This window comes from Podarcis cretensis (genome assembly GCF_951804945.1).
Source record: "Podarcis cretensis genome assembly, chromosome: 1".
In the NCBI taxonomy this organism is placed as follows: domain Eukaryota; kingdom Metazoa; phylum Chordata; class Lepidosauria; order Squamata; family Lacertidae; genus Podarcis; species Podarcis cretensis.
In genome coordinates, this window is record NC_137170.1 from 80,227,592 (window position 1) to 80,241,271 (window position 13,680).

The 13,680-nt window shown below is 43.4% G+C and overlaps 1 protein-coding gene and 1 long non-coding RNA gene across 2 annotated transcripts in view; one reads left to right on the plus strand and one right to left on the minus strand.

Moving 5' to 3' along the window:
• Positions 1-8,244, minus strand: part of CHKA (choline kinase alpha) — a 32,914-nt gene extending 24,670 nt beyond the window's left edge. Inside the window, exon 1 of the mRNA XM_079986460.1 lies at positions 7,711-8,244. Coding sequence (XP_079842586.1) covers positions 7,711-8,030 — 320 coding nt within the window. The 5' untranslated portion in view covers positions 8,031-8,244. The remainder of the gene's footprint in view (positions 1-7,710) is intronic.
• A 54-nt stretch (positions 8,245-8,298) lies between these two features.
• Positions 8,299-10,858, plus strand: LOC307213011. The gene is made up of 2 exons (XR_013837343.1): positions 8,299-9,793; positions 10,550-10,858. It is a non-coding gene; the product is annotated as an uncharacterized lncRNA (long non-coding RNA).
• The last annotated feature ends 2,822 nt before the right edge of the window (positions 10,859-13,680 follow it).

Sequence of the window (13,680 nt, forward strand, 5' to 3'; positions counted from 1 at the left end):
CATTCACTCAGGGCACTCTACATTGAGTTATCCGATTTTATCACAACAACACCATGAGGTATACAATACTGAGGTATAGTGAATGAGCTGACCACAATTAGTCCTTCTCAGTCAAGTTAAGCAGTCTGCATTTTTTCCTATAATGACGACTGATATTCACATCAGCTTTGAGGGAACATCTATTTTATCTGCTTCCTTAAAACAGTTATTGGGTTGGGCATGGCTCCTACCTTAGTGACTGGTTTTGGAAAGATGAGAAGGGGTGCAATGCACTAGTGATGCATTGCCTCTCTCCTCACCCACCCACCCACCCCAACCCATTCTGAAATGAGTTTTTGGACTGGTGAAGTCATCTGGCCCTGTTCAGTCCAGGATGTATTCTACTCTGAGAACAGGTGGAGGTGAAGAAAAGCTGGGATGACTACCTCTTGGAACAAAGTGGAATAACACATTCTTCCTTGCAGTGCAAATGTGGTGCACAGCAGCATTTGAGGTCCTAGCAACAAGGTGCTGAAGGAGAAGTTGCAAGCAGCTTGACTGTAGTGCAGAGGATGCAAGAGAAACTACCGCCCACCTCATTAAAAGCCTCTAGTGTGCTCTTAAAATTTCACAGATCATCATCTAGGAGAGCAATAAAACATATCCTTATTGAGAACTAATTCTATGTTTTAAGTTCAAAAAGCTAGCCTAATCCATCCAGTTATTGTAAAACCAAAGACATTTACAGCAGGAGTATGAAAAGTGAAAACTGCTGTGCTATGGTGGAACTTCATGGACATTTCTGAAAGCTCAGAAGATAGACTATAGTTAGACGGCTGGGGTGCGTATATGACCAATGAGTGCTGTAATGGAGTTAATTTGGTACTTTAAGATATTCTGCCATTGTTTCAGCTTAACCCCTTAGTCTTTATTCCTAACTGACAATCTACATAAGGGCAATACCAAGGGCAAAGTCACAAAATGGCTGCTACCAGGTGTTGCCTAATACAAAATGACTACCATCTCCAAAAGAGCAGAAAAAGGAGACACACAGGAACAAAACTTGTTCCAATTAGGAAAAATCCATTCAAATTTTTTTGGTAAACAAAGAATGTTTGAAAAACTTCCTTTTCCACACAATTTTAAGTCTTGGTTGTTATGCTGCGTGTTGCTATACATTAGAGCTAGAAAATAAAATATAACTGAATCCAGGAATAATTTTCAATTGCTACAGTCAGCCATACAGAGGCATAGTTAGAAATACAAACGCATATTATCTTTATTGAATTAAAAAAGGAAAAAAGGAAAAAAACACAGAAAATGAATTAAATAAATCACCAGAGTTGTAGTTGAGCAATACTGGCCCAAACTAGTGTAACGTTTGAGGCTGAATATCACCTACAAGCTTCTCAAAATTTTTAAATTTTGTACAATGAGAAGATAATGCTCTCCACTTCCCAAGCAATTTGAGAACAATCCCAGGCAGAGGAAAAGGTGATGAAGATAATGTTTCTTACATGGGTCCACTCCCCCCCCCCCCACAACAGCAACAGCAACTTGGGAACAACCAGGGGAAATGTTATAATTATTATGGGTTGCAATAAACTTTTACTCAGAGTAGACCAATTGAAATTAATGGCCATGACTAATTTAGGTCATTACCTCAACTCACATCTTTTTTAAAAGTCTCTGAAGGAGCTGCCTGCTCCATGTAGCTGATAGGCAGCAAAACAAAATAAGCTGAGCAGCAAATGGGTGGACTCAAGGACTAGAAAATAAGACAGAAGCAGGAAAGGTGCACCCAAGTGTAGGGGGAAATAGTAATTATTTAGGACCCCAGGGACTCCTACTGCCTTGTGTCCAGACAACTCACTGATTGGCTGAAAAATGACAGGGAGTAGGCGGACTCATTTCACAGAAACTGCTTAGAATGATAGCTGCACACTTTGCTTCATTACTTTCTCTCTAGGAGGGCTAGAGACTTACCTTTTTTAAAAGAAAGCTTCGAATCTGAGGCCCTTGCCATGGACACTATTGTGGGTGCCTCCAACATGCACCGATTCTATAATGTGTTCATTTCATGTACATATAAGCCCACCTTTCTCCCAAATTGGGTGGCACCATATAAATAAAATATTATTCTTAAGTGATGCCTCTTGAAGCTTATGCTTTACTACGTTAATTTCAACTGTCAAAGTGCAATTGTCATGACAAACTACAAAGGGTGAAGCAATTCAAGGCACAACTCCTTTGATACGCAGTTATAAAGGAATGTTCCACTAGGGTATCTGCTCTGTGTGAGAGGAAGGGTTGCAGCTCAGTGCCTGCTTTGCAAGATGAGATCTCAAGATTCAATCCCTGGCATTTCCAGGAAGGGAAAAGAACCTGCTTTAAAGCCCCTAGACTAGAGCATCACTGCCAGACAGTGCTGACAATATGGAATTAGATGGGCCAATGGTCCAACTTGATATAAAAGCAGCTTCCTGTGATGCCCCCTGCTTAGCATTCATTCTTTCTAAATTTAAGAGAGATTACTAAACAGAAGAATGCAGATAGTTTTGCACATAGCTTTGACACCACCCGCTTCTTATTTAAGAGGCAGGCAGGACCATCCCTCATCTGAGGGGCACATTAGTGATGTGCTCCTCTACACAATGTATAGCTAACAAGGCTCCTCCCACACACAACTTCAGCAATGCTGCCTGTGTGTTGAACAGGGCTGCTCTGTGGGAACTGTGGCAGGCAGAACTTTCTCTTTCCTGAAGAAGAAAGAGAAAGAACTCTAGCTTGCAATCCCAAACAGACCAGCTGATGATGATGTAGCCTTGCTTCTAAGCAAGTCTAAAAGGGTGGAATTTCCTGGCTGAAGTTCTCAAGTACTAGAAGAAACTTAAACCAATTCATATTGATGTAATTTGCTACTCATTTATTTCATAAATGGACTGGGCTGCCAACACATCTATTTGTTGGGGGAGGGGGAACCTTCAGCAAGAATGTGCCTATGCAAAGCATCTGCTGCCTTATTCGTTTTAATAAAGCACCAGTTGAACACCAAGGAACCTTACAGTTTCTGAAATAAATCTGAAAGCAAGCCCTGTTGTGCACTTCCATCCAGGAGGAAAAGCACACCATCATAACTGGTTTATGAAGCTAAATGAAGAAATATGTATGAAGCTAAATGAACAGACATTTGAGATAGGCAGCATTTGCTAGTTTGGATTATTTTTCCTAGATGCAGAATAGTCCAATTTAATAATTAAACCACAAAAAGCTACTCTCGATCTGTGTCCAGAGCATCAAATTGCACAAAGATACCACAACAGAAAGGAGTACAGTACCAGAAACTACTCTCTGCCAAGTTAGCCCATCTTTCTACTATCCTATGACTACCTTTGGAGTTATTCCCCGCTCCTAATCTTTTACAAGAAACCCAATACTGAAGTGCAGCTGGGACACTTTTTTTTTCAGTTGCAAAGAAAAGCCCTTGATTTGCTATCACTAAGAACCTTAAGACTACATGGAGAATACTCAAGCTATATACCAGAAAAAGATGACAAAGCAGAAAATAAAAACTTTCAACCAGCACTTTAAGGATGAACTGAATGCTATATTGAAAAACCTGACATATCTTTCTGAGAGAAAAGCAGCTTGAGCAGGGGAAGGTTCGGACTAGAAAACAGGTGTGTGCACCCACTCTTTCAACAGTTTTCTGTGTTTACCCTAACAAACCTATAGTACCAGAAAAACAGGTAGGCAAAATTAAGCGCCTCCCTCCACAACACACTTCTTTATTCTTCAGGTACAAGTGAACTTTTACAGTAGCAGAAAAACAATGCTTTAGCACCTTTTAAACAAAACCTTATAGAAGAAACCTAAATTTGTGTTTAGTCATGCCCACATTTTAAACATTTGGAGGATGTGAAGGGTCTTCAGTGCGGCACTTGCACCTGTGTATGCACCCACAGAAGCCTTCCCTGGCACACACAAGGTCCTCCCCCCCCCCCCGCAACTGCTAAAATTAGCTTTGAAAGAAGGACCTATTGTTAGATAGATCTAACAACTGCTTCTCTGGTTTTCAAATGTGCCTAAAGTCCCCATAAAGTTTACAACCCCCAAGACTTGGGTACTTCAGAACAGCCTTCAACAACCTGTTGCCCTCCCGATGCTTTAAACTACAACTCCCATCAGACCAAGCTAGAATTGGCAAAGGATGCTCCAGAAGTGAAGGGTTTTCCCCCCACTCCGGTATGAGGCTCCACACAAAGATAAGCAGCAAGGAACTATTCCCAGGTGTGTGGGGCTTTTTTGGGGGGGGAAGGTGTTTTTTGCAAGAGTAAAGTCTTTATTGCAGGGCATGTGAGACAGAAGAGATACTGAAGGGGGAAAACCGTGTGGGTCTATTCTCAGTTGAAGCTTAAGCAGACTTGCTCAGAAACAAAAGCACTGCCAATGCTGAGGATCATGGCTCAACAGATAGGCAGCAGTTCCAGATTATTTTAAATACAGCTATATCAGTATCTAAAAGAATTGTATTCTTATGTATTTATACAGTATATAACCCATAGAAAAGTAAAGATATCCTAGAAGCTGGTTTCTGGTTTTGATACCACAAGGGGAGCAGTATGCACCCATCTTTTTCATCCATGTTTTGATAGAACAAGACCACTTCTCAAAGTTAACTAAAAATGGGTTATTTGGATAGTTTTAGTATATTTGAAGCAAATTTAATCACAATTCCTGATTGTTCCTAAAACATATTCAGGCTGAAATCCTATACACATTTTCCTAGGAGGAAATCACATTAAATTCAATTGGACTTACTTCTGAGTAGGCATGTATTGGATTACACTAATGTATACACTAATGTGTATACAAAATAGGGATTCAGATGAGTTTTATAAATGGCAGCTCCAAGAATAGATACAATGCTGCTAAGATTATTAACGTTCAACAGCAGGAACTGCATGCTAAAAGTTGCAAACAGTTGTGTGTTTAAGAAAGTGTCTATTTTAAATAAACTATAGAGATATTAAAGCTACATTCCTAAGCATACTTAAAAGGAAATTTAAGTTCTACTAAGTTCAGTAGTATTCCATATTTCTAAGTCAACATACAGTATTTAGAATTGGGCTGTAATAATATTCAACACTATTATATTGTGACCTCTTGGGTTACATTATGACCTCTTTTACACACCAGTGTGATTCTGCCAAATGCCCTTCAAATATACAAGTAGTCCAGCTACTTGTGAACATTCTGGAACTATGGCTTTTAGAGTTCAGTTTAACTATTAAAATTCTAAACATGTTAAATGGGGAAATGCTATATGTATATGTATTCCCATGGATTTGTTCTAGTTTTTCAAAATTAATGTTACTTGTCCATGGATCTGGGATAAAGGACAGGACAAATATTTTAAACAAAGCATTTTAAATAAAAAAAATTACAAGGCAATAAATCCCTCACTGACATATCTGGTATGAGTATTAACTGTTGGGCATTCTAGGAAAATTAAAGTGATTAGAAAAGGTTTTTGTTTTACTTCTTTTCTTCAGAGGCAATTATACAAAATCTAAAAAACTTTCCATTCCTGATTACTTACCCATACTATGCCCAAGCCAGTTATCTACTCATTGCTGGCATTGAGAGTCAGAGCAAGGCACCTGATACTACAGTAACTTGTTGCCAAAAAATGACTCATACTGCTGAGCAGTCTCATTCAAAAAAAAAAAAAAAATTCACAGGGTAGAATACACATTTCATTGTTCAGAAACCATCTTACAAGTTAAGTTTGACTCACATTTTTAAAATATTGCCTTAAACTCTTCATCACCTCTGAAGCTTTTTTGAATGGTACATTCCCATTTAATGGATATTAGACAATCAGTGAAGTCAACTTAGTAGTGTACTTAAAGAGTTTTTTAAAAATTGATTTCCCTTTCGGACTATGGGCTAATGTAAGCAAACAAAAACCTCCAGAAATATCATCAGCTCAAATCGTAGAACACAAGCAATTCCTGTATAGAAATCAATTCAAAATAGTAAACTGAATAAATCAGTGAAGTGCAACACATTTTTGGCACAAACATACATATCTATTTAGCCACACATGTAGAAGAATTCATTTAATTTCCTAGATCAGGGTTTCACAAACTTGAGCTTCCAGATATTTTTTGGACTACAATTCCCATCATCCCTGACCACTGCTCCTGCTAGCTAGGGGTGATGGGAGTTGTAGTTCAACAGCAGCTGGAGACCAAAGATTGGGAAACTCTGTCCTAGATGAGAGTAACTTCTGAGTTCAACAAAACAGCTCAAGGCTTAACAGAGACAACAACCTTATCACTGTAGATGGCTTGAAAGATGTACTGTATGCACACCCTACTCTTGCTTGTGGTCAAAAATCTGTCTCATACTATACTGAAGGTGAAGGTACCCCTGCCCGTACGGGCCAGTCTTGACAGACTCTGGGGTTGTGCGCCCATCTCACTTAAGAGGCCAGGGGCCAGCGCTGTCCGGAGACACTTCCGGGTCACGTGGCCAGCGTGACATCGCTGCTCTGGCCAGAGCCAGAGCCAGAGCCGCACACGGAAACGCCGTTTCCCTTCCCGCTGGTAAGCGGTCCCTATTTATCTACTTGCACCTGGAGGTGCTTTCGAACTGCTAGGTTGGCAGGCGCTGGGACCGAGCAGCGGGAGCGCACCCCGCCGCAGGGATTCGAACCGCCGACCTTTCGATCGGCAAGCCCTAGGCGCTGAGGCTTTAACCCACAGCGCCACCTGCGTCCCCTCATACTATACTACAGAGAGATAAAAGATGTGCTCCCAAAAGTTAATGGACGTCCACACATTACTTTCTATTCATATCCCATTTGTGTCAAAGGTTCTGAAGAGTGGATAATGGCACAATTCACTAAATATGGATCATAAATTATCCAGTAAACTGGGGGGAGAGGAAACAAACTATGTCTTAAAATGGGCTTGTTAACCATAAGCTTTGCCAACTGTATATGGTTGTGATGTCTGAATTCACAGTTGGGGCCACTGCTCTATCTCCATAGGAGTGCAAAAGAGAAACAAAAGCAGTCAAGCTAGACTACAATATTCCTATACATTTTTAAGCTCGAACCATTGTTAGGATTCTAAACCATGGTTAGTGCAAACAATGGCCTAGGAAGGTATCAGGAATGAGTCAATCATTCATTTAACTAATTTATCTATTGAGATACCTTCAAATGTTCTCACACAAGAAGGCAACACTATGTTTGCAATTTACAGAAACATCTCTAGATACATATAGGCACCGACAGGTCCTTGGCAGCAGTGAAGCTGCCATCTCCCCAAAACACAGGTCTCCTTCTGCCCTTCCATTACTCTTGGGAGGTCAGTGGCTTGCCCTTGGTAGAAAACGACAGTACCACCATATGGACAATGGTTTCCCTGATCCGATATGAAGCCTTAAGGACTCCCCTCCATAACGTCGTTATCAGTAAGACTGGGGGAGACAAAAGGTGCCAGGTCCGACAAGAGCCAACAGCCCCACCCCTTCCCCTCATTTCAGGTTTGAAGGGGCCGCACCGTCATGGAAACCTGATGCCAGATGTGGTTGCTTCGTGGCGACGAGAACGCACTTTGTACACGCTCAGAGACACACAGCTCTTAATCTCATTCACCCTAGAAGGCTGACCCCTTGAGGTTCCCACTCCCCACCCCACCCCCGTATGTGGCTGACCTGATGGGCGTGATGCGCAGCTGATCTTCCCGCAACCCCCGCCACGCCCCCCGCAGGAACTCCCTGCACCAAAAATACGCCTTGCGGCGGGTGCGGGGGTCGGGCTGCTCCTCCGCCGGCGGGGAGGGAGGGGTCGGCGGCGTCGGCGGCAAGGCGAGGGGCTGCTGCTTGGCTTCGGCCTCGGCGTGAGAGGAAGGCGGCAGCGGCGGCGACGAGGGAGACTGGGTGAGGGCGGGCAAGACCGGGCCCTGGGCGCACCCCAGCAGGAGCCCCAGCGGGGAAGGGTCGGCCTCGCCGCCGTTACAGAACTTGGTCTTCATGGCCGACGAGCGAGAGGAGAGCGAGCTCGGGAGGCAGAAGGAACAACGGCAGCGCCACACGCACACACAGGAAAAGCCTCGCTGCGCACCTCCTGCCTTCGAGCCCCGCAGACGGTATGCGCCGCGCGGCGCTCGCGAGGGTTCTTATAGGCGCTCGCACGCGGACCTCGTGCGCGCGGTCACCTCGCGCTCATCAGCCTTGCCCCCTCCCACCCGCTCGCATCCGCACCACCAACCCCCCCCCCTCGTCCCTCTCTCTTCGTCTCTATTGATTGGCTACGTGCCCGAGCCAACCGCAAGGTTGCGGCCGCGCCTCTCCCTGATTGGTCCAGAGGGAAGACGCGGCGCGGGAAGTCCATTGGCTGCCTTCCCCGTTGCTCTGGTTATCCGGCGCTGCCTAGGCTCTCGCGCGTATCCCTGCGATACGCATAGACTGAAATGCAGAGGAGAGAACCTTGAGGTTGTGGGGGAGGGGAAGGAGGGAGCAAGGTGGCGGCAAGCGGCGGCTGCCCTCCCCGCCTCCTCCCTCCTGCCCCTCTTAGCGCGCACAAAAGGAGGGGCGGCTGTGCCCAGACTCCCTCCCTCCCCCACCCCGCGAGCCCAGCCTGCAGCTCTTCCTCCGCTTTCCATCATCCAGCGGTTCTCTGCACGCTCCCTCTCTCGCCGCCAGTTTATTCCCCCTCGCACACACCGCACTTCTTTATTTCCACTCCCTTGTTTGTATTGTAGACTCCATTTTCTTTTCTTGATCCATTCAGCCAGCCTCCTCCCTTTCCCCTGGCAAGTGGACCAGGGGCGATTTTATTCAGGATTCACATCTCAAACTAAACCTAAATAAAAGTAATCGGAAACGGAGGCAGGTGGGATGGGTATGAAAAAGCACTGTATCATTGGAGGAAACGCAAGAAGACAGAGTTGGCTTCCCTTCCCCTCCCCCTCCCCGATGTGGTTCAGGGTATCAACATCTCCGCCGGGGCTGCAAAGACGACGCAATTCTGCCGCATTCCGTTCGGTATTTAATGTTTGCGGCATTGTTTGTCGCGAGATTGGCGGCAACAAAGTCTCCTTTGAAGGCGACGGCTGTGCCACCGCTCCGAGCGCCAAGTAGTCGGCAGCGGTGCAAAACTGAAGCATTTCATTTTGGACACCAACAATTTAGGGAAAACGGGGAGGGGGAAGGTTGCCGCTCACTTTAGCATCTGGAAAGTTAACGGCTGAAAAAAAGTCCCAAGTGCTGACTCATAGTGTAATGAATTGAACGTAATGTGACATCAGTGGTTAGGGGAAATGGATGGTTTTGTTTATTATCCTTAAGTCCACTCCCTTCTGCAATAAAAGAATCCTCTCAGGTTGGGATTCATTTTGATTCTCCCTAGAACGGGCAATTTCTTGGCGTGATGACATCATAATCATGTGAGGCCACATACCAGTGTGTCAGCTTTGCAGGTTGTGAAAGAGCCTCTTTTGTCATAAAGGAATAAGCAAAGAAGCTACATTTCAAACCCACATATCACAAAAAACTCTTCAAATCTTGAGTCTGTGCTGCTTCTGCATTCAGCCCAAAACAATGCCCCCTCCCCCTTTTAATTCATCCACATAAGAGCTAAATGAAAACAAGAATCACCAAAATCAGGATCCCTCACCCTCCTGTATCTATGTCATCTTGGATGCAATCCTCTTTCCTTGTCCACATAACAAAAGGTTTGTTGTTGCTCAACTAAGTGAAGAAGGATGGGCTTCCTGGAGTAATAACTATGATCTATGTTTGCTCAAGAGTTCTGACTAGTTTTGGGGTGGAGGTTCTTTCTTAAAATACTGTACAATATTTTAATCTAGCGTGTCTCACTAATGGTCTGCTGGGACCAGAATCTGTTCTCGCCTTCTATTTCTTCTTTAAGGCTCAGAAGCTGCTTCACACATTATTTGCTTCCTGCAGAAGAGTATGATGAAGTATGATTTAAAATGTCAGGATCTGCTGTCATTGGAGGAAGCAGGCTGGGTCAAATGGATAATATTTGTGTTACAGAGAATTTCTCCACTGAGTTCAGATAGATAGATAGATATTCAGAGGTTTGTAAAATGATGCCATTATTTTTCAAAAGTATAGCATGGCTCTTTAGTGTGGATTTCAGATAACAGTGCAGGGAGCAAAGGGCTACACCTGTCCCAGGTACAGCAAGTCATGAGATAAAAGGCTTAGATGGCACCAATCCCAGAAAACTAAACTCTGTTCCCTGGCAACACTGACTATGGCTATGGTTATGTAAGAAGTGACTCAATATATGTTACAGCATATTGGTTTCCATCAACTTCATGGACTTACTGACTTGGATTGAAGCAGTTTTCTTATTGCCTCAGATGTTCTTTGCCAGCTCACTGGAGTATGAAAAAATTAACTTCCCGTTACTATGGATGCTAAATTTGCTAGGGTTGTTTTTAAGGTGAAAGGTCAAAATGTACAAACCACAATGGAACTGCTGATACATGCTAGAAATGTTCCATAGGTGAACACTGTTCAGATTCAGCAGTGTTGCTGGATTCTGGTAGTGCTGGAAGAATTTTGGTTGGTTGAAAACACACCCAGCCTTCCAGCCAAAAAGGCTTCCAAGATGGCTTACAATGACAGCTGAGATTACATCTTCAAACTACAACATAATAATATAAGAAAGAGCACAGCAAGCACAGAGCAGAGACATCAAACCAACAGACACAGCAGAAAGAAAAGGACTGTGTCCCTATGTACCCACCAATTTCAATACTGTTCAAAGGCCCCAAATATCATTTACATAAAGCATGACTCCATGTGGTCAGTTTGCTTTTAATGCAAATACTGGGTTTTCTTTGAGCAGAATTCAAGTGCAAGGAAAAGGTGAGGGGCAGGGGAACCCATCTCCAGCATAATGGAACTTTGTTCAGTAGTGAAACACTCAGTGAATAGTGTGAATGCCTAGCATAAAAAGCTGTTTTATGATGACTCAGACCATTGGTCCATTAAACTCAGTGATGTCTGCACGAACTGGCAGCAAGGGTTTCAAAAGGGGACATTCCCAGCCCTGTCTGAGGATGCTGGGGACTGAAACAGAGATCTTCTGCACTCAAAGCGGATGCTTCAGTGTCCCTTGGGCCCTTTTTGCTTCTCCCTATTCCCAGGCTTCCCTCAGCTTTCTGTTGCGCGCACACACACACACACACACACACACACCGCCTGAAGCTGAACTGTGAGATAGCATATGGCTGCCACTCACACCTCCCTCATAACACCTAAGGAAATATGATATGTGGTTTGATGTTGCACTGCTCAGTGTTTCCCCTGCTCCCAGAAGTAGTGGTCAGTGAAGTGTGCTGGTGATGTGCTTGGCATGAGGAAGTCACAATATGCATCTTCCTTCATTAGACATCCCTGGGAAGACCTCTCCCATGGTGGATAGTTTGGGCCTACTCTTTCAAGGAGTAGTTTAGAAAATAAAAAAGTGTTATTCATTACTTTCTATGTTTTACACAAAAAAATAAAGATAATCCATCACAGCAGGCATAAAATATTTTACTGGTAGGGGTGTAGTGATACCTGTGGCTTACTTTCTGATGGGTCTGTACTACACTGAAAAATGGCAGCAAGGGAAAAAGGTGCTCTGGAAGGTTTCTAAAAGTGCAATTAATATAATTTATGGACAGTCCCATTAACGACTGAATATTACAGCTCTCCCAGTTCCTAGCTGAAATTTAATGGATCGTTATGTTGTGCTGGGTAAAACATCTGGTTGATTTGATACGACGTGTTCCCTCTGTTTTTCTTTATTCTTTGCCAAAGTGAAAGCTCCTGAACCTTGAAGAAAACACAAGAAAGAGAAATGTCAAACACAGCAGGCATTTTATTCCTTGGTAACAGCAGGCAGCAGACAGACTATTGCTTGTTCTCGTCAAAAGGTAAGTCCTAGTGCAAAGAAACTTGAATTGTTCTAAGATTGGGACTTGCTGTTTATACTCAAATTTTGCTATTACAGCAAATTTTGCAATTTTGCTATTGCATCAGATATAAGTGGTTCCCCAATTTTGGTTGTTTCATAAAACTCATACATTGTGTGATTGTTAAAAACCTCAAAGCATTCTACAATAAGATAAAACAAGAAAATCAAGAAAAAAATTACAAGTACCATGGAATACGGGCTGCTGGAATAGATAACCCAATATGGTGCCATCCAGCTGCTGTAGACTACAACTACCATCAGCTCCAGCCCACATTGACTATGCTCAGGGATAATAGGAGTTGTGGTTCACGTGTGAAGAGACCACATTTGCTAGTCCTTAGGTAGGCCTTTCGTTTGATCCAGAAGAGCTCTTAAGTTCTTATGTTGACCAATAAGTACATCACTGCATAACTGAGGTGGATGTAGTTAGTCTCCAGTTCCAAATTGTTAAGTTGTGGGTGAACATATCAGACAACTCAGCAATTCTTCAAACAGCTCTTGTTTATTCACAGGCCAGAACAGAACTGAACTGAAGGGTTCAGCCAGCCTGCTTATATAGAGCTCCACTAGAACGCAACAGTAACCATTTTCTGTAACTATCCAATCACTGAACGTCACTTTCAATCCCTTATTTGCATATGTGGACCTGAACTATCTACAGTATTCCCCTGCTGGCCCAGAGTGAGAGCTTCAGTACATAACACAAATCCTGTGAACCTACCAGCAAATTCAGATGGCGCAATCAAAGTGGATTTTGCCCTCTTGCACAACAAACCCACTTCACTTCCAAAAATGAAAGGGTCAGGAAAATGCACTGGAAACTGTGGCAATAACAGTTGTCTGACATGACGGTGGATAACCGCCAAACAAATCAGAATGAATGCTCAGTAACTAGCAGGTGCTGCATACCTCCCCCTGCAAACTTTGTGCAAGCAAGCCAGGATAAATTTTCAATAAACAGGTCATTCGGAAGTGATCTTGGTGACCTTTTTTAAAAAACAAGTTTGTATTGGTTTTTAAATAGATACAAAAACAAGAAGCGTTAAACATTTACCCAGCAGTACATCTAATGGTGTCTGTTCTATTCTCTGACTTTAAACATAATCTCACACATTCAGTAGTCAAACACATTAACTAATATAATCTCTCCATTGAGAAGACTGAGCACTTGGTACAACAAAGTCTTGATTTTGGTCGTTAACACGGTTCAAGAAAAGGGTTCCGGTTTCCTGAAAGGTGTCTCTTTTGGTCATGCATTTGATCAGTCTCCTATGTAGAGTGACTAGGGAAGAACTTTAGTCTTTCACATTTCAGCAGCATCCTGTACAAGGCCAAAATTCAGCCCCCACCCTTGCCTTCCATTCTGCTCAATTCACTATGTCATAGTTGCAATGCTCCACAGCGCCCCCTAGCCTTGGCACCCAGTGTTGTGGAACTAGTCACACTGCCCTAAATCCATCTCTGTAGTGTAGTGAGACCCTCAGACATTGCTGTATCCAGATATTATTTCCCCTGTGTTCAAGGCTATTTCAAACTGGTTTTTCTACTGTTGTGCTGTTGCTAGTCGTGCTGCAACCAGCAAAAAGCCTACTAGTTCTCTGTACTGCAAGCTGGAGCCAAAGTCTATGTCTAGTGTTAGTAGGGCTAAAGCAGGATTTGGAGAGAGGTAGGTTTGTAATTATGGA